General features: G+C 39.3%; 1 protein-coding gene and 1 long non-coding RNA gene across 2 annotated transcripts in view; one reads left to right on the top strand and one right to left on the bottom strand.

The window, feature by feature from the left end:
• The window catches only part of lrmda (leucine rich melanocyte differentiation associated), a 339,147-nt gene extending 320,361 nt beyond the window's left edge, over positions 1-18,786 (top strand). The window contains exon 7 of the mRNA XM_079842727.1: positions 16,632-18,786. Within this exon, the coding sequence (XP_079698853.1) occupies positions 16,632-16,711 (80 nt within the window). The 3' untranslated portion in view covers positions 16,712-18,786. The remainder of the gene's footprint in view (positions 1-16,631) is intronic.
• The window catches only part of LOC307142142, a 576,947-nt gene continuing 566,705 nt past the window's right edge, over positions 11,088-21,329 (bottom strand). Inside the window, exon 3 of the long non-coding RNA XR_013818433.1 lies at positions 11,088-12,358. This is a non-coding gene — a long non-coding RNA (uncharacterized lncRNA). The remainder of the gene's footprint in view (positions 12,359-21,329) is intronic.

The raw sequence follows: 21,329 nt of genomic DNA on the forward strand, positions 1-21,329 counted from the left end.
TCTTTTTCTTCTTCTGGTGTTTGCGGTGGATAATTAACATTTACTGCGCACTGATTTAGACCCTCGTTAACTCGAGCCGACCTCCAATGTCAAAGCGATTAAAAAGTGCAGCGATCTTTCTGCAATGATTAATTTACCACCACATTGTTATTGAATCATGTCACTTGGATTCAATTCGAAATGAGCAACTTTCCCATCAGCCTTATTAATGGGACCATTACTGAAATCAGCAAACTTTTCACAATTTATCGAGGTCTGAATGACTTATCAGCTTTTCTTTTTAATTAGGAAGCGCTTGCTAATGACGACTAAAGTCAGTCAGCCCCAGAAAATGTTCTGTACGTTCTGTAATACTTTATTCTTATCAAATCACACTTAACGTCCTTGACACAAATGGTTATTAAATCATAATGACTAATCAGGTCATTTGAAGATGCTGCAGTGGTTAATTAGTGTGTGGCATCTGTACGTCGTGACCCCACACCCATCGGGACCCTTTCACCGCTCAATGCGATCAGCAGCACCACGCTGACGTGTACTCGTACGAATCTGTCTTTTACAGTAGAAGCGACAGAGCCATTCGTTTTGCTGACACAACCAGCAGGGGAAATTCAGACGGCGAATGGCTGTTAGCCGGCGTGTAAGTCTCCTTATGATAGACCATGAGTTGTTCCAAGGAGATTAAGGCTTTGTAAACTGCTGGAGCACCCAACCTCAAATGACTTCCTCTTATCTCCAGAGCCCAGAGCCACTGTGTGCCTTGCGCACACTTGCTCTATGTAGAATAAATGTCATTGAAATTAATTTCACCAGACTTGAATTAGGCTGCTGGTATAATCTCTTTCTTCAGTCAAAATTTATGTCCTCCAGAATTCAATTTCCTCTTGAACTTCATAAGTTGGAGTACAAAGAATGATAGGCCCTTATCAGGTGAGCCGTTTGAGGACTTCATTAATGAATACTGCCGCTTTCAATTCATAATATTTGATTGTAGTAATCTCATGAGGGTCTTGTGCTTTTGCAGCGCGGTGTCCTCTTAAAAGTGAAAGTGTGGAGGTTAACACCATTGAACGGACAGCCATTAAAACTGCATAATGGCTAATGGTTATTTTGCAGGGTGAAATAGAGTACAATCAACATCTCTGGTTATATGAAAGGCCTGTAGCGCAGAATACTATGGGCAATTCAACAAAATATCAAGATTATGTTTTGCTTGGTTGGAAAAAATCATGTGGCAAATCAAACTGCTATTGATCAGAGCTTTTGAGGCATGAACTAGCTGCTTTCTCCTGACAGGCCCTCTAGCTAGAGCAAATCTCTCAACCTTTTCTCATTGCCAGACTTCATCCATGCTTGACTATCATGTTTACTTTTGTTGCTTTAGGTTTAGAACTGACCTAAAGAGCTGTATTCCAGGGAATTCATGAAAGCCTAAATCATGTTTTGATAGAAAATATACAGGTGAACCTGTCAAAAAAAATAAATAGCCTGGTCAAATTTCGCTCAAATCAAAACATGAATGAAAATCAGAAACATATATATATATATATATATATATATATATATATATATATATATATATATATATATATATATATATATATATATATATATATATATATATATATATATATATATATATATATATATATATATATATATATATATATACATATATACATATATACATACATACATACATACATACATACATACATACATACATACATACATACATTTATTTTATATACATTTTCTCATCCTCATTTAGTTTCAAATCAAAACATCTTAATTTAGTTTTAGATCGGTGAATGTCATAGACTTGCTAAAGACAGCAAGGGGAAGAAACTCTGCTCGAACCCCCACCTTCAATGCATCAACCTAACCTTCAGTCTCAAAATAATTCAGTGGAATATGTCATATATTTAGTGTATACAGAGTTTTATGGTTTTACAATGGATGTTCTCAGCACTCTATGGAAAATGATTATTAGTGTTGGAAAGCTACTTTGAGGCTAGCTTGTCAAGCTACAATTATGTGAAATTATGACTTATATAAGTGAAAAACAGTGATGATAAGCACATTTAATCACATCTTCAGCTATAAAACAAAGACCTATAATATGCCTTATGGACTCGATCGTTATGAATCTGGTTATTAACTGCCCAAACTAACTGATTCTCTATAATAAATCAATGACTGCAGACTTTCCAATGCTAAATAAGAACGAAAGGACAAATAATGAGAGTGTGTTTGTTTATCACCTTAGCTCACAATGCCATAAAGCTGTGTGAGCAAACAATATGACAATATAAACAGCATTTGGTTGGAAAAAGAAGCTCATTACTGGAAAAGTTAAAACAGCTGAACTACTGTGACACTATTGAAAATGCTGCATTGCTATTTTTATTTAGTTACTCCTCAAGTTATTGTTATGCTCATCACTGCAAATAATGCTGTGAGGTCATATACACAAATCAGACCCTGTTTGATCACCATAATGAATAGCGTGTTGTTGTTGTTTTTTTAAAATGCAAAACAGATTTATATCAGATAATAAGATGTGTACAACATACAGTATGATGATAAAGCATAGGAAAGTTTCCAATGGCTCAACAAATTAAACGAAAGTTTATAGCAATATTCGTGTTCTAAAATGAATATACTAGTAGTGTTCTTACAAGCCACTGTCATGGAGGAAGCATTAGTTTCATTAGGAATACTGGTTCAATTATGTGCTTTTGGCCTTGGTAGCATTTTTAGCTGCTTTCTCTTTCCCTAAGCCACCGGTCTTATTTGTATGCGGTGCAATTTTCAGTTTCCATTCCCAAGACTGAGCTCGAGTGAAAAATGGCCCGCATTTTCTTGATAGCCCATGTGGATGTGGGGTATAAATGGCTAATGAATTACAGATGAACATTGACGCAAATTAATCTTCCTGATGTCCCTGGGTTATATGGCAACCATTTAAAAGTTTAATCAATACGCTAAAGTTGAAAACATGCAGGCGCTGCAGTTGTTTGGCTGTAATAAACATCAGTGGGGAATGGGGAGGCTTGCATCCAGTGCATGCATCATAATGACAGGTATTTATGTTTAATGGACTAAATATTTTTTATTGCATGAGAACAAATGTCAGTTTAACTCTGTAAGTTATGAATTTAGCTTCCCTCGGTTGCTCCCAACAGATGATTGACATTCTCAAAGACACACTCAAGACTTCTTTTTCTCCTTTGCTTTGAGTAGAAACTCCCACATTTTAGCAGATGCAGAGCGAGGTTGCTTGAAGTACAGATGCTAAACTGTTTATTTCATTTCAAAGCTCAGACGAATTTTGCAAATGAGCGCATTCCCCCCGAAGACAACAAGCCTCTTTCTTAACTTTTGATGCCTCTGATTCTTGACCCATTCTTCAGTGAGACGTCTCTGTGTCTCGGGTTTTTCTCATGTCTGTGCTGATGAAAACCAGCCTCATCTTTTCAGTGCCACACATCTGTGTGTGTGTGTGTGTGTGTCAGGAGTGGTCAGTAGTTTGTGGTTCATCGCAGGCTTTGGGCTTAAAGCCAGTCCACTTTAGCTGCATATGGCTCCATTTGAACTGCGGCCCAGTACACCATCACAACTTCAGCCTCCCTTTTGATTGAATAAGTGACATTATCCAGGGTACTAATTTAATATCCTCCAAAATTCCCTTCCTTCTTTCTTTTCTCTGGACGTCGAGTGTCTCTCGCTCCGAGCGGAGGCAGGGGAATGCAGCTGCTCTTTGACAGTGCATGTGGATATTCGTCTCTGCTGGTTGCTCATATTTATTATCTGTGTCTTTGACCTCTAAGTGAATGCAGTAACATGCAGAGCGTTGCCTTCAGGATGTCATTAAAACTGTCTTCTGGCAAGCCAGCAGTAGTTTCTTATTTTGGTTAACAGACGTGGCTGTAAAAATCATATAAAATACAGCTTTAACTTTATAGCAGTTGTCTCCAATAACAACTCTAAAAATCTGTGGACAAAATCAGTGAACTGTGACATTTAATGTCATGAATTATCATTAGCACATTCTCCACACAAGTGTTTAAAGGATGATAATTCAGACGCTATTTACATGTCAAAAAGACTCTTGAGGCCTTTCTATGTCGGTGTAGGTTTGCAGTGGTATGGAGCGATACTTTCAAGAGTAATATCTCTCTTATTCAGTGCTATGCTTGGCTTGCAGGCATTTTTACATTGGTAGTAATTTTTTTTTAAAAATTCTGTGGAAAAGTTTATTTCAGACAGTTTGCATGCAATGCAAAGGTGCTCCTTGACCTTTTAAGGCCACAAAGGCGTAGCTTGATTATACCTGGATTTCGCGGAGCTTTTATTATGGCACAGACGACCGTTTTTTCCGGTCATCACTGTTTTATCATATTAGATGCATTAATTAAGTGTGTTGAAAGTTGTTATAATGCTACTCTGTGCGTTCACTCGGCTACTATGAGACACTTGTTGCACACTGCTGTAAGCTAGATCGATGTTAGGCATGGTAAAACATGCTACTTGCGGTAAATCATGAAAACAAGATTTAAACAATAAGACTAACTATGTTGAGCTATATAACAATCATTAGTTTTCTGTCGATTAATGTACCCAAACAGTTGCTCACCTGCCTAATAAAACACATAATATATTAAAGTAGGGATGCACGATGGTGGATTTTTGCCGATATCCGATATGCCGATATTTTTCAACTTATTTTGGCCGATACCGATATCGATAACGATATATATGTTTATTTTTTTCCCTTTGTTTGGAAACCACCATTTTGAGCTAAAACATTTTTTTTTTTTTTCTGGTTTCAGATTTCTAAGGTCTCCTTTCTAAAAGGATACTTGTTAGAGATAAATAAATGTTAATAAAGTTATTTTTATAATAAGAGTATATTTTCGTCCGTGTCCTGGTTAAAATTGCTTATTTCTCTGAATTTAAACATTCTTGAAAACACTTGGGACACTGTAAGTACACAAGTCAACAAAATATATAACATTGTTCTATGGTTTTTCGATATTTTAATCCAAAAATCGTACGTATTGTGCCTTTAATGCAGCATAAGTGTATTCGCACAACAATTGCAATTGCCCTGAATGTTTTGACCAAAGATTGTCTTAATAGTTTACTCTTTGTTTCTGTTCTCGTGTCCAACAAAGAGAAAACAAGATGCTCGGTGAGGTTTCTGGTGGCTCCACCAGTGATTTCCAGGACAGCAAATCTCCCGCTGAAGCACATATCCTGTTATTTTATCAGCTACAAATAGCGAGTACAGCTGAATTCCACTGAAGCACTTGGATGCATTATAGTGCAAATTTGACAAGTAATGCATTACCTGAAAAAACACAACCTGATTACGCGTTAGCCCCAACAGCTGTAGGTCAGAGACGGTTGTTGTAAGGCCAGATAATGAGGACTCCATCACAGGATGTTGCTACAGACTGATAAAGGGACTCAGGCAGATATATTGAGGCTCATATAATAGCACAAGCTCATGGCTGCAGCTGCTCACAGCCATAACTCACCCTCTCGCACCCTCACGGATGTCCGTCCGGCTTCCCTTTAGGTATTATTTCAAGCTTGTAAGATAATAAGGAAAGTTTAATTGCATTGTTAATTGATTTTTTTCCCACAACATTATTACCCTGATTGATTGCAGGGCTGATGAGAGCATGGGATACAGGGAGAGCACAGGAAAACGCTCTGAGAAAGAGGGAGCAGAGAATAGATAACCTTGATGTTAAGAGCTACATCCTTCGGATATGTCTTTCCTTGACATATTGATGGCCCTTGAAAATAGAGAAGCTGATTGTATGCATATCACTTCAGCGGCCAGTTGATGAATTTGTTTTTCCTTGTTTAGAGGAGCTCAACAGATTCTGTTTTTTTTTCTTCAGTTCTCCAAATAGTTTCTCAGTCTTTCAAGTGTCATTTTTTTCTCACTAAAAAGTTCTACAGATAAAGAAATTAATTATTTTTATGGAAGTCATTTCAGTAACTGATTTAACATTAATGAAGTTGGTTGCCTTAGGGTGCCTCAATTTTAAGATTAATTAAAGTGTTTGTGAGTCTTTTGATTGATTCATTAAAATTATTTGAAAAAATAAACTCAAGAATCAAACTTTCATGTCTTTTAGAGATTTGTGCACTGAGCTATTGGTTTTGCTGTGTGTCTGCTTTATTAATGTTCCTTTAAAAAGTCTGAAAATGTCTTAAATGGCTCAAAAGTCTTGATTAAATTTTTAAGAGGTCTTAAATTTGGGCACAGAAAAATAGGAATCGCGTGACTATTAAACTTCAAAAGGTGAAATGTTTCAGAGCAGTTTGCCATCAATGAATACTGTGTATCTATGCCAAGTGATTGCTCATGATCTACTTTTGATGAATTATGACAGTGTTTATTTTATAGCGTTTATATCGTAGTATGTTGTAGATGAATGTTAGGGTGCATATTTGATATCCCTTATCTCTTTAAGTGAGCAACTGGAAGTAGTAAAGCATATATACATTTCAAAATAAGAGTCCCAGTGTATTACTGTAGTATCAACAAATTCCAGAAAAATCAATCAACCTCTAATTAGTATGCATTGAAATATTAGTATAGTATTAGTATATTCAATACATATATTTCAACAAATATTAGGCAAACGACAGACGTGTTGTCTGTTTGTTATCTTTGTATTGTTCACAACTGGAATATCATGTATTTTTTTCTGGTGACTGTCAATTCAGCGGTGGCACTGCAAAGGTGCAGGAAACACACTAGAACTAGTTGTAGTGCTAGTAGTAAAACAAGCTTGTACAGTGTGTGAGTTTTATGCATTTTTCACATTGCTCTTCCTGAGAGTTTTTAAATAGCGGTGTGATAAATGTTGGCTATTGTGATTTCACCGGAGTTTTGCCAGAGGAAGAAAAGCAAAGACAGCATATTTCCAGTACGTCAGGCGCTCTCCTCACCGCCTGTGATAGCAGGTCATGGAGAGGCTGTGGAGGACTCGTGTTGTTTGTAATAAGCTGTGAGTGTGTCGGTCCTGTCTCTACTTCTATCTCACATGAAGACAACCTCCTCTCCTCACCAAACATCCAGGTATGACAGGACGGGAACAATGCTTTCAACCTTTCCCCTGCCAGAATATGCAGCATGGAAACATTAGCTTCCTGAAAACTTTTAATCTGTCAGTGTAATGGCTGTATGTGAGTGTCTGGAATACATCGGAGGCCAGGCCCTGACACAGTGGGTTTTTTTTTATATATTAGCTATCAGCTCATCAACCGTCCCCACGGGTTCAAGCTAGACTCTGCTTTCCACTAACAGGTTATGTAAGAAAGAGCTGCTTCTGCATTTTACCTTTTCTCCTGCCTTTGTCTCTCGCTCCTCTTTTTTTCCTCACATAATAAGCGGAGTGTCCAGCTGTGGAAGCTGGCTGCCGTGTGCAAAATTTGCAGTGGGCTGCACTATATCACGCATCACCCTAGCTGCCAGTTTACGCTAAACATGCTTCCCTGGCCCTGGCAGACCTATGTGTGTTTTCCTCTCTCTGTTTCAATCTGCTCCCCAAAGAGGTTGTTTAAAGAAGTCAGTCTGCAGGGGGACAGGATGGACATCTCCCAGACCTGCTTCTTTTGCTGACCGCTGCTTTAAGCTCTTGAACATGTGAGGAAGCATTCAGGCTGCAATATTACAACTTCAGTCGTTACCAGACATTGAACTGAGCCACACTTTATTAATCTCGTGCTGTTCTCTACTGCTAAATTTAATGCATCTGACGCTGCTCCAGACGCTCATTACAGGGTCAATGACAAATAATGCCTGAGATCATAAGAAATCTATATTTAAAAATGTTTTTTATTCATGTTTATACATTTCTTTATACAATAAAATTTTCAACCCAAATTTGCATTTAAAAACTCTCAAACTTTTATTTTCCTTCCACCTTAAATACACTTAAAATTTCCTTTAAAAAAGTTTTAATAATTGGGATCAGTTTTCTGGGTACTCAATTATTGTTATGTTATTATTCATATTATGATCGAAAAATGTCCAAATAAATTAATTCATAAAATGTGCATAAAATAATAACTCCTCTTTCCCTTGCATTGACGGAAATGTACGGCTTTCCGTGTTTTCACAGTTATACTGTTACCTATCTTCTGAAAGAGTACTGAATCTCCTGAGCAAAACACAGGCGAAAAAGAAGCCGAAACAAGCGATAGCATATGTAAGCAGATGCGTATGTAAAATAACATGATCATCAACATCATTTCAATTCACATTTATTTGTATAGCGCTTTTCACAGTGCATATCATTTCAAAGCAGCTTTACAGAAAATACATGCGTCTACATTACAATGTAGAGTGATCTGTTATCAGGGGTGAAGGTGTCCAAGTTATGCATTTCAAATCACAAATTAGCTAACAATGTATTAATTTAAACAATGTATTAATTTAAAGCAGAAACAATGAGCTCCTTGAAGTAACGTATACATGTTAACAAATGATAAGGATATATAGAAAAAGGTAGCATTGGTGCATGTTGATTCAGAGTTTGCGTCATCTGAAGTCCTTGCAGGAGTTGAAGTCTTCTTGAGTCATTTCTTCATAAGAGGCTGGATCCAAATTGGAGCTGACGTACTCGCTAGTTATCTCAGGATGGGCATCCCGTGATAAAAGAGAAGATAAAACTGGGAGAGTGAGTCTGAGCCCCAAAAATATCAGTAAGGCTTTTCCAGAGTTTAGGAGCCAAATACAAAAATGCCTTTAGTGGATTTAGATATTCTAGTTACAACCAAAAGTCCAGAGTTTTGTGATCTTAAAGGGTACATAACACACACAGTTTCTGCCAGTCTCCTGTTAATCTTGAGTACCTATAGAGTAGTATTGCTTTAGTTTATTCAGTATAGTCTTTAGTTTTATCAGATTTATAAAAGACAGATACACTGTACCGATTCTTTCCGAAAACAGCCGAGCTCGTGCAGGTGTGCAGTGGGCAGAGCTAAAGAGTCATGAGCACATACACGAAATACATCATGGCATTATACCTGGATAACTTTCGATTCACTATACGTTCACCATACGTAGATTATATGCACTTACACGCCGATTGCCAACAAAACACAGACATTTGACGCAGTTTCACTCACCACCTGCAGTTTAGACTAAGTGTTATGACCGGGAACAAACAAACAACCAAACAAACAAACACTTGCAGAACTCATTTGCTGCTCTGGAAAAATTAACTGCATCCGCTTTTTTCTTTACGCTGGATTCTTTGGGAAGCTGAACAAGGTTGTCTTTCCCTCACAACCAAAAACACACTTCTTTAGTGACATTGTTGATTTCGTGGTCTAAAAACATAATGACAGTGCTGCCGACAGGTCCCGTAACCCGAACAAAGCTCGTTGATGGACACGCTTTTGCTCTCGCTCTGGTTGATGTGCGCACGCGCTCATCCGGGAGAAGTGCCCATACAAGCAATTTTGCCCTTTATGACGTCATACAGGGCCATACTCGAAAAAGAAACTTTCAGAGACATATTCGAATCCTGAAGGAGTGTATTTGGCACAGAAATATTCCATCGTATTTCCAACTCGTTTTTGGAAATTTTGGCCATGTTTAGCATGAGAATCCAACTCTTTAACAGTGTAAATAAGTTAGATTGCAGTACACATGAGCTAAACCATTTAGGACTTTATAGGTCAGTAGCAATATTTTATAATTGATACGAAACTTAAAGGGATAGTTCATTCATCTGTGTTTTGATCATCGTTCTGAATCCGATCTGAATGTAGTCTGGCAAAAAGCTTTTTTCTCAGCTTTTTGCTTTTTTATGAAACTTACCCACATTCAAGGGATGATAAAAAAATAATGCATTAACCCTGTAAGGTCCAAATAGAGAAAAAAAAGAATAATAATAATCCACCTTTTACATGTTGTTGTAGGAGGCCTCTAATGCAGAAATAAATGGGTTTTTACATTTTCAACCATTTTGGACGTTTTTAGGGGAATGTTGTAATATTGCAACTTGGGTAGCAGAATTTCATTGATTTCCTCATTGTCTGAATAAATGTAGAGAACATCTAAGGGTTCATTTGCAGGGTGTAATGATTATATTAGTAGCATATTTATACACTAATAATCACACAATATTAATTATTGGACAAGTCATATTTTTATGAGAAAAAAAAAATATTATAAAAAAATATGTTCAGATTGTATTTACAAAACATGATGAACTGAATGAAAACTTTGGCACTTATGTGATTTAGCTATGTTCATAGCCATATTCAGTTTTGATAGTCCCAAAGGCAGTTCTTGTCCTCTGAGAAGCAGAGGCGGACATTGCACTTGCTGCAAAGTGTGTTGGTGTAGCCATTACCACAGTGTCTGCAGCGTCCTCTATTTTCTTCATATCTTCTGACACAAACTTTCAGAAATACTCCAGTGGTGTATTAAGCTCGGCATCATTAGTTATCCTGACCTGAAAAATCAGTGTTGGGACTGATTCAAATCTTTTATCAGCCAGCAATAGCAAATCAAGTGACTTGATTTAGTTGGCATGATGTCCACATAATCATCAGACGGGTGGTCAATGGGTTGTTTATTTTACGTTTCCAGTTCACATTCATCTCAACATTCATCTTCTTAACTTGTATCAAAATCCATTTCAAAATCACTGTTCCCATTTTGGATGGAATCAATGACATCATACACTTTGTTGATAATACGGTCTTTCCTGGCTGGTGGCATTCTGAAATGGAAGAAAAAAACACTGGTTATGTTCCATATTCCAATGATACTTACACATATAAAGAATTCACACGTTCCACAGAATTCACACAAAACAGTCTGGCTAGCTTATAGTGCCCTCTACTATCATGCTAATAGCACTATTACCCCCACATTCCTGAACATTATCACCTGTCCCTCATGCAGGAAGCAGATATTTGGGAAAACAAAGCCCATAAAAGAAAACAAGACCAGTTAAGCATGTTTTATGAATTATAAGACGGATAGTTTCAAATATTGCTACACAAATACTTTCAAATTCTCAAAGAAATAATGTATTCCTTAAAGCTACACTGTGTGATATTTTCCCCCATCTTGTGGTGAAAAGGTATATGACCATCCAGTGAACTTTAGTTTCTGTTCCTCTCAATTCCGATTTCGTTTCAACTCCTACGGTGGCCGATTTAGTCCAAGATTAATATGGCTTCCAGTTCGACCTCGTCCACATTCGACACGGTGCCTGTGGGATATTCTGTGAGCAGTGGGATGGTTGGAACTCAACTGGCCTAATTATTCGGCTAGAAAGAACTGCAGCTAATCCAGAGTGAACTTTGATGATAGTAATGTTTATTCAGTCATCCAATTGCAAGGCATAAACAGGTTTGCGTGGATATGTACATAAATGTGGTTTCTGTGAGAGAACAAATAAGGATGGTAAATATACATACACAGTTAAGAACTGTATAACTATACGTATACATTTGTATAATGTAACCGTAAACCAGAGCTTATTGTACCATATATAGGCGCTAAAGGCAGCTGCATTAAAAGGAGCGGAGCTGCCGCTGCTAACAAGCGGTGTCCGGTTACAAAAGTGTGTGCGGCGCTTTAACGGTAGCACTGCAGTGCGCTCTGTATAACAATTGTTAATATGCCGATCAGACCTGATACATATTTCCATCAACATACATTACAAGCAAATATTTTCTATAAACGAATAAACATTGTTGATAACAAAATAACTGAATGATTATTCAAATAGGTGAGCATTACGCTATTGTATGTTGACACAAAAATACTTCTGAGGTGACATCAACTGAATTACGCGATGACACACTCTGAAACACATCTACAATGAAAATAACTATTATTACTTACGGAGTTATTAACGCACAGAAATACCACACAAGGAAAAACAGACTTTTGAGGAATAAACAAGCCAGGAAAACTCCGTATAACTCTGTTACTGACGCTGCTGAGATGAAAACTCTCTGCACATGCACCAGACAAGTCTGAACAAGTTGACGCGCACATGCGCGAGGCAGAGAATTTTGTACAGTGCCATCGAGTATTAAAACCGGTTAAAACGCGAAAAGCGAAGCTTGAATTTACGGGTATGTCCCTCTTTGGCTAATGTACTTTCAAGATGGAGGGGCAACATGGCGACCACCGTTAGATCCCATTACCTAATGTATTTTCAATGGCATATTATAAACTTACGAGAATACTTTATTACTTGAAAGAAGTAAATATACATTAATGAGCACATATATTTTTGAAAGAACTAAGTGTTTTTAGCTAAGAATAGACTAAAAAAGTTACACAGTGTAGCTTTAATTCAACTTGAACTTATTTAATAATTAAATGTTGATTAAAACTCAAAATTGTAACTAAGAAGACATTTTAAAACTTTTAAATGATCAAAAAATTGTTTCTATTAGTATTTACAGGTGAGAATAATAAAACTTTTTTTCTTTCTTTTGACATATTGCATGTTCAGATATTCATACAACAAAATATTCTGGGGCCATGAACATTTTGTGAAAATTATAAAAAATGCTTGCAGTGGCTTGCAACTTGGGGGGGAAAAAAAACCTGGCAGGGAAAGAGTTAATAAGAACAATAATAATATTCATGATTATTATGCAAGTTTTAATTTCCTGTTTTATGGTTGTTTTCTTGTCACATGACGACATATTTGCTTCCTGCATGTTTTGTTGTTCTTCTTTTCTCTTTTTTTGTCAGGTTATAAGACTTTTCGATATTAATTGTGATCTCTTTCACTGTCACTGAAGGGCTGCTGCAGCATTCCTATGCTAGTCTTATATCCTGGTGAGGTGAAGTGTATGAGAATCTCCTCTCAAATCAGCGCTCTGATAGTCAGAATGAGCATACAGGGATCCAGCGGCGGTACCTCCATCCCCAGGGCAACTGCAGCAGCTGGAGTGCAAAAACCCTGTCACCCCCTCAGAACAAGTACTTGCACTGGCAGAGCTGTCCGCTGCCCCCTCTCAATCCCCCCCACACCCGTCCGCAGAGCGAGGGGGGGTGCTGACACCGGCGTAGACGTCTGATCTGATGCGAACAGACATCTCCTCACACTTCACAGTTTGGATCACCTCAACTCGCGAGGATGGCAGGGAAAATGAGCGTCGCTCGGCTACAAAAGTCCAAATTTAGATTGACTGAGTTTGTCTCCGGGCCTGCGGGCTGACACGAGCGGGCCCGCCACTAACTCGCTGCGGAAGGAGAGCGCAGGACTGGAGTGACACGTTGGAGAAGGCTGGTTGCCGATCTCTCGTAGTGGGGGAAGGAGAGGAGAGGGAGAGGAAGAGGAAGAGGGGTGGAGCGGCTACTTTGAAGCGACGGGAGAAGGAAAGTGTCAGATTTGGTTAGGATCCAGACTGGTGTTGGAATATGCTTGGCACTAATATGGCACCAGTATCTCTGTCCTCATCTCTGTTCACTGTCAGTACGTGCGATTCTGGGGCCCGTCTCTCTCCGGCTCTGACAGTGTCTTTTCGGATTATGTTAGTGGCACGCTCGGAGCGTTGCCGCAGCTCGCCCATCACTCAGACGCTTTGTTTGAAGCCTGCCCTTTTTTGTCATTAATGCACTTGATGTCTATTTAAAAACGGCGGCGAGCACAGTATCTGTTTTCCTGTCAGGAGATCATTGACAGCATTAATGCCACTTGTCCTTGCCTCATTTACTAAAGCGCTGACACCTAGCTGCAGTCTGCCACATCCATCACACGGCTCTATTTCTCTTTCTCTTGCTGGCATGTCAGAACGATACTGTCTTTAACACACTCAGACTGGGCTGTCTCGACACATCACCTATAGGCCTCACAGTCAACTAGCATTTTCAGCAAAGCAAAAGGAAGATGTAAACAATACAAACGCTGCGTTTTTGTTCCTAACGCTGGCATATGTTTTGCCAGGACATGTATTGTTGATGTGTGAGATAAGTGAACGGACACTCGCACGCTCGATGAGTTTTGAACAGCCTCGGTGCTTAGAAGGAGAAAGTATGTGGTGTAGCCACATGCTTGATGATGAGTTTTATTTTGATTAAGCACCATAGCAACACCCTAGCGACATCTTAAGGGCTGCTCAGACCTTCCTAGAAACCGTCAGAACCACCTTGGCAACTGTCGAGCAGTGTCCTAGCAATCACCTAACAACACCTTAGGGACCAGACATCCTTAGCAACACCCTAGCAACCATCTAGATCACTCTAGCAAATGACGAGCAATGCCCTAGTAACCACCCAGAATACTATAGCACCAACTATCTAGCAACATGCTAGTCAATACTCAGGGCGATAATAAAAACTCCTGTAGGCCAGTATTTGATCACTAAAAAGTACCAAAAAGTACTGGCTGTTGTGTAAAAACTATGGTGTATGAATATAGTAATCATGTATTACCATGTTATATATCAAAGTGCCATGTTATTTTCTTCTGATACATCATCAGTGCCACCAGTGTAGCACTTACTGCTGCAGTACTGTGTGTGTGTGTGTGTGTGTTTGTGTGTGTGTGTGTGTGTGTGTGTGTGTGTGTGTGTGTGTGTGTGTGTGTGTGTGTGTGTGTGTGTGTGTGTGTGTGTGTGTGTGTGTGTGTGTGTGTGTGTGTGTGTGGGGGCATGTTTTTGTGAAATATCAGGACACAAATGTGTATAATGACATGGGTATGACATAGGTATTACAAAAAGAGGGTGAAATATGAGGACGTTCCCCATGTCCTCACTTTTCAAAATGCTTATAAATCATACAGAACAAGGTTTTTTTCACAGAAAGTGAACTGCACAGTCTCCTGTGAGGGCTAGGTTTAGGGGCTGGGGCAGAGTAAGGGGATAGAAAATACGGTTTGTACGGTATAAAAACCATTACGCCTATGGAATGTCCTCACATTTCACAAAAACAAACGTGTGTGTGTGTGTGTGTGTGTGTGTGTGTGTGTGTGTGTGTGTGTGTGTGTGTGTGTGTGTGTGTGTGTGTGTGTGTGTGTGTGTGTGTGTGTGTGTGTGTGTGTGTGTGTGTGTGTGTGTGTGTGTGTGTGTGTGTGTGTGTGTGTGTGTGTGTGTGTGTGTGTGTGTGTGTAATGAATGAATGAATGAATTGACTTCTAAAGGATCTACAGGAGTGAGTGGCAGGTTCTCACAGTGTATCATATTAAAAATAGTCATCTGTGTTAAACATCTGCGTCCTTGCCTTGTAGGAGTGTTAATGCTCCTCCAAGGGCCTGCCACAGTGTCTCTCTCACACACCTTCAGAGTGTCTGGACAATGAATGACGGACAATGAATTAAGCAAATGGCCATGTTATCAAACATTGGATCAGTACAGTGAGCTTACTGTTGATCATCATCCTTACAGTTTCACCTCATTCTCTCTCCCTCTCTCTCTCTTTCTGAAGAAAGCGATCTCTTGGCGTGTTATTGTCTAGACAATGCCCTCAGGCTAAATGTTGTCTCTCTAGTGTTCTCAGACTTTAGACGGATGCACTGTCTCCCTCGACACACCTTTCATGCCAGGAATTTGAGTGAGAAATGACGGATTCTGGAGACAGATTCTGGGTTTTATATTTGCAGTAGTGTGTGTACTTTACTGACAAACCGCTTTCTGATGGATTTTTCATGCTTTTCATAAGTATTGATTTGTGTCTAAATCATAAAATCACTATTGCTGATCTGCAGGAATTATGTTGACTTGAAATACAAATATTCACTGCACTCTTCAGCCATCCATCTATCCGTCCGTCTGTCTGTCTTTCTGTCTGTCATGTCAATATGACCTCAGCAAGCAAACAGACGGGAAAAAAAGATAAATAAAAATAGTGCAATAAAATAAACAACTAGCAGACGTATATTGATGACCAAGCATGTGAAAAATCACGGCATTTATGTTTTTATGTTTATTCCTGACATGCATCAAGACCCAGGTATACTTCACTTTCCGAGTTCCACTCCATCCCACGCACATTCTTGTCTGCTCAGCTTTCAAAGTATACTCAATCGCAGATGGACACGTTCGACACATGCACACGACAACTGTGTTTTTTGTACCAGATGTCAGCACTGAGTCGTGTCATTTACAGGACATTTGTTTGGAAGGATAGAATAAGAAAATTAGCGTATCCGCTGTTGCATATAGTTTAGAACAAAACAAAAAATAATGGAGAAAGATTTGCTGCTTTGTTTACTGTTTTGTATCGCTGTTTCGTAGACGGCTGGACAGTACATCACCACTGTGCATATTGCCACATAGTGGACTTTTCTGTGTCAACATTCACCTAGCGCATGCGTCACACGGACAACCAAAGTACTCTTTGGGCTTAATTTAAAAAAATGAATGGAAGAGTTATGTAAAACGACAAGTTATTTTTTTCTTAGGAAGTTTTACCCTTCATAATCAGTTCTCACACAGTTATAAGATGTATCAACCTGAGAGTTGTGTATTTGTGTGCTAATCTAATCCGAGTCCAAACAGGACATGAGGACAGCATCTCATAGAGACACGGCAGAATTCACATGGAGTTGTTTTGACATTGACGTTGTTGTTAAATGTCATTTTGACATGCTCTTCTCTCTCACTTTCAGGGGTTTTCACCAAGTGCCGTTATGTCTACTACGGCAAGCACTCAGAGGGCAATCGATTCATCCGCAATGACCAGCTTTGACTGACAGACGGGTCAGTGGATAGACACGCGTGGGGGCTTTACAAAGATATCCTGCGCATATTATTATAAATATACATGTTGCCACACACATTTTAAGCAGCCAAACACAGCCCTCTAGTGCCGTCTGCTGAGTGTGCCTTCCCTGCCACCTCCCATCGCTCTCGCTCCGTCTGAGCAGTGCCATCCAGATTGACATGATTGCCTTTAAGCAGCCCCGCTATGCCGCGGTGACAGACACACACGCGGCTGAGTGCTCGTCCTGACAGCCGCGGCTCCATGATGGATTGCCTGGTCCAACTGCTGCTCTCCCCAGGTCAAAGGTCCCACCTGAGGCTTCAGGCTGCCCACACGGAAGCCCAGGATGAGCTCCTCTCAAAGTCAAAGCTAAAGTTAAAGAGAAACATCGGGGGGAAAGTGCCGCTTTTGTTGAAGTTTTACACTTTATCCGTCATTAAAAGTAAAGCTTATTACATGGTTTTGTAACCATGTCATTTTCCGTACATTACTGTAGGCGTAATGTCAGTTTGAGTCATTGGAGGCTGTTGTTCCCCCAAATAAGTACAAAAAACAAAAAACAAAAAAGGCTAATGAATTTAAAGATAAACACATTACATTTTGTTTTAATTTATTAGTCTTTTTTAAGCTTTAAAAAAAGGCAAGATCCTCATTAAATGGCACGAGGGATTAATAGCATCTTTTCCCGTGATTTTTTTAATTTTATTTTTATATATACAGAGAAATACAGATGAATTAATCTATGATCCAAAGCTTTATTAAATGGTTTCAGCATGAGTCCTATCAGAAATTGGGCTGAGAGGCCCTCCCAGACTCTTGACTCTGTGGCATGTGTATGTTTGCGTGTTTGTGAGCTGCATGTGCATGTCGTGTGTGAAGTTTGTGTGTTGCGGGGGCAGTTGTTGCAGTGCCGGAGCCTGGAGGAGCTGTGAAAGAGAGAGGTAATGAGCTTTGCTTTATTTCATTCTTTCTCTGGAGGGAGAGAGCAAAGAAAGACAGCAGCTCTGGCAGTGAAAATGGAGGAGGTGGATGTTTGTATGTGTGAGGGGGGAGTCAACAACTTTCTCCAGTCTTTTTGATTGTTTCCTCATGCAGTTTTTGGACTTACTCACGTTATTTTAATGATTTCTTTTCTTTTCTTTGTATTAAAAAAAAACAAACAAAAATCAATTAAAAAAAATCCATAATGGCCTTTGCTGTGTTTTGGCAACAGAGTTTACTAGCAGTGGGCAAAAAGTTCGGCAAATATTTACTCCATTAGGTGCAGTAAGGATGATGAATGTTTTATGTTCGTTCAATTTATTTTGCTGCCTGTTGTGTCACCCTTTTTCTTTCTTTCTTTCTTTCTTTCTTTCTTTCTTTCTTTCTTTCTTTCTTTCTTTCTTTCTTTCTTTCTTTCTTTCTTTCTTTCTTTCTTTCTTTCTTTCTTTCTTTCTTTCTTTCTTTCTTTCTTTCTTAAATATGACATTCCACTTAAAGCTAAGTTCTTGCACTGCAGTTTGTATACAGGAAGACTTGCCAAAGATCCTCTCCAAACAAAATAACAGGTTTATATTTTAACCAAGTGTATACTGTGGACATGCAAAAGATGAGCTGTAACTTGTTTTAAAGACGACTTAAGATGAATAATATTGATACGAGATTTGAGATGTTTAATTTGTTGTATACAGTAGATCTTCAATGTCAAACAATGTCCTTCCGTTTGACTTGTTATACTCCATCTAAAAAATGTATAACTATAAAACAAAAGATGATAGTTTTTTTCATATTGATTTAACAGACTGTGTAGTATTTGTACTTTTCAAAAAAATATTTTGCTCAACGCAAGACTATTTAAGTGAACTGCAAATAAGCTAAAGGTAATTAAAATTGTGACACTTTTTTTTAATTAAATTTAAAATGTTCACTAGAAATATATATAAATATATTGTCTATTAATGTGTGCACTGGAAATATTGTATGTAATATAGTTTGATGGATAATTAAACTACTTTTTGTGTACTCTTTTGATTTAAGATTCCTGTGATATCCACTGTTAAGCAATAAATAAAATTGTCTGGAAAAAAATCTAGTGTTCTTTAATTTATTATATATTATTATATGAAGTATATAAGATGATATTATTATTATTATTACTAAATGGCTGCACCTTATTATTGTTTTATCTTTTTTTTTCTTGTAAGCATTCATTATTAATGGCATAATTTTGCCTGGCACCATCTTGTCTAATTGCCGTGTGTTAAACGGTCTCCCAAGTCTGCCATCCAAATTAGCCCAGCAGATGAGAGACGTGGTTTTGGATGTGAAAGAAAGCATGTGTACCCGGAGCGGCGCTCTGCAATGTGAAGCACACAGGGAAAGGTCAAAGATAGCCCAGTGAAATGATTTCGTGTGCACCGGCTGTGTGGGTTTGACTGTGGGTCACAGGTTGTGTGTGTCTCTGCCTCATGCACGTCGGTCCAAGTGTGTGCGTTCTGTGTCTGAGAGGGACACGATGCAATGGGGATATTGTCGTAAATGTGTGCGCGGGTTGTGTGTGTATACAGTACATTTGTGTCTTCGGCCCTATGAGACTATGCTTGTGCGTCGCTGCTGTCGTACTGCTGGAGAGCATGGTCACTAGTGCGGGCGTTTCTAAATGACAAGGTTTATTTGTCGGTGTTGTGATATGTTTTGAGAAAAGTGGCACTGACAGCTGGTGGAGGCAGAAAGAAGGAGCCACAACAAGTCTCCCCCCCGCACCACCACCACCACCACCACATAAAATGTCATCTCTTCCCCGGCTGGCTCACCCAACCATCCCCATGAAAAGAACAGACATTTAAAACTTTGTGACATGTGTCAGAGACGCTGCCATTGAGCCACTGCCGCTGATGTAGCCAGAATTGACAGCACCCGAGCCGCTGGAGCTGGCTTGGGGACATACCGAGTTTGGTGAGTGTCAGTTCCCATCCTCGTCAGGGCCTCATCTCAAGCAGCTCCGCAAATATAAACAGCATTAGAAGGCGGGCGGAAGTGCAGCGGGAAGACATATGCTGACACACACACGTGTTAGAGAGAGAGAGAGAGATGGTGTGCGCTCGGGAGAGGCGCGCGGCGGGGACTAATTAAGGTGTGAGAAGTCGAGAGCAACCTGTGGGCTCTGACCTGGGACTCCCTTCACGCAGGGCTCCAGGAAGCGCTCCTCGGTAGGAGAACGCGGGGATACGGGCCTGATGGAATGGGTGGGACCTAAATCAACACAAACTGAATTAAAAATCATCTCATTTTCACATGATGTTCGTTGTTCATAGTAATAACATAGTAATAACAAGTACATTTAGAATCTAGCTGTATCTTGATTTAAGGAATACAGTAAACCAGTTAAACAAAACATTGTTTTCATCAATGCCATGAGATATGGGACATCACTATCTGTTTGTCCACTAATGGTAGATGGGAGGAGTGAATTTGAAAATGATCATTCTCCGATATTAATGGCTCGGAAATGACATTTCGCAGCTATCACAATAGTAACGAGAAAAGAGGCGAAGACTGGGCAGCATGCAAAGTCTGTGTTGTATAAAAAAAGCCCAGAGCTGTATCAGAGCAGCACACACTATCCAACAGTCAGCACGGATGCCCGTCAAAGCTGTGGCGGGAAATCATCTGTAGTCATCAGTTATTAGGCTACTCTCTCTGAATGACTGACGTCGGCGAATGCAAATGAGAATGCGTGCAGCGCGCATAGTATCGGTGATTGACAGCTGTGTGCTGATAGCGTATGCTAACTGAATGAGTGAGAGGTGAGACGGGGAGCAGATCGCTCTCCAAAAGCTCACGGCTCCATCTTTTACGACAGACACGAGGAGATATTAGCCCGGGCAGACGGGAGAGGGAAAAGGGCAGGCGGGGAGAGAAAGAGCTTTATTTCCGGCGCGGTTTCAGATGAGTAGCATTTGTCATGGAAAGGGAAGATGGTGTAATTAGCTTGTCAGTCTGCTTTAGGCTGAGCTTGCGAGCGCCGGTAAGAAAGATGGACGAACTGCCACGCGAGTTGACAGGCAGTCGATAATGTGGCAATTAATGTCATAAATAATTCCTCTACCAATTATATTCGAATGGACCCTGCGCTTTAAAAAGAGAATGGTGTTCCCTTATCATTTCCTCTATCAGCAAGCATCGCCTTCATTTCCAACATAATTATTTCTCTTTAAACATCTCAAGAGAGGATGACCTGAGCTTTCAAGTTTAGAAAAAATACTGATTCTTTTTTCTAAATTAAATACTGAACACACTATTAGAATTGTGTGTGTGTGTTTTGTAAATGTCATGGTCGGGTCCTAGACAAGATTACACGCTAATGTAATTTCAAAATATGGAGGGCATTAGATAAATCAATTTGGCTTATGTTAAAGGTTGCCAAAGCCTTACTAACATGCGGTGTATTGATCCAGCACCACCTTCTACTGTGGGAAAATGCTGGTCCACCTGATCTCTGAAGTCAATGCAAATGTTTCCCAAGATACATAAATTACTGCAAAAAAACCACATATGCCAACATCCCCTAAAAGGCAATGCTATTTAAATATTTACATCTCTCACGCCATCACAATCGGTCATC

This window comes from Gobio gobio, assembly GCF_949357685.1.
Source record: "Gobio gobio genome assembly, chromosome: 18".
NCBI lineage: Eukaryota > Metazoa > Chordata > Actinopteri > Cypriniformes > Gobionidae > Gobio > Gobio gobio.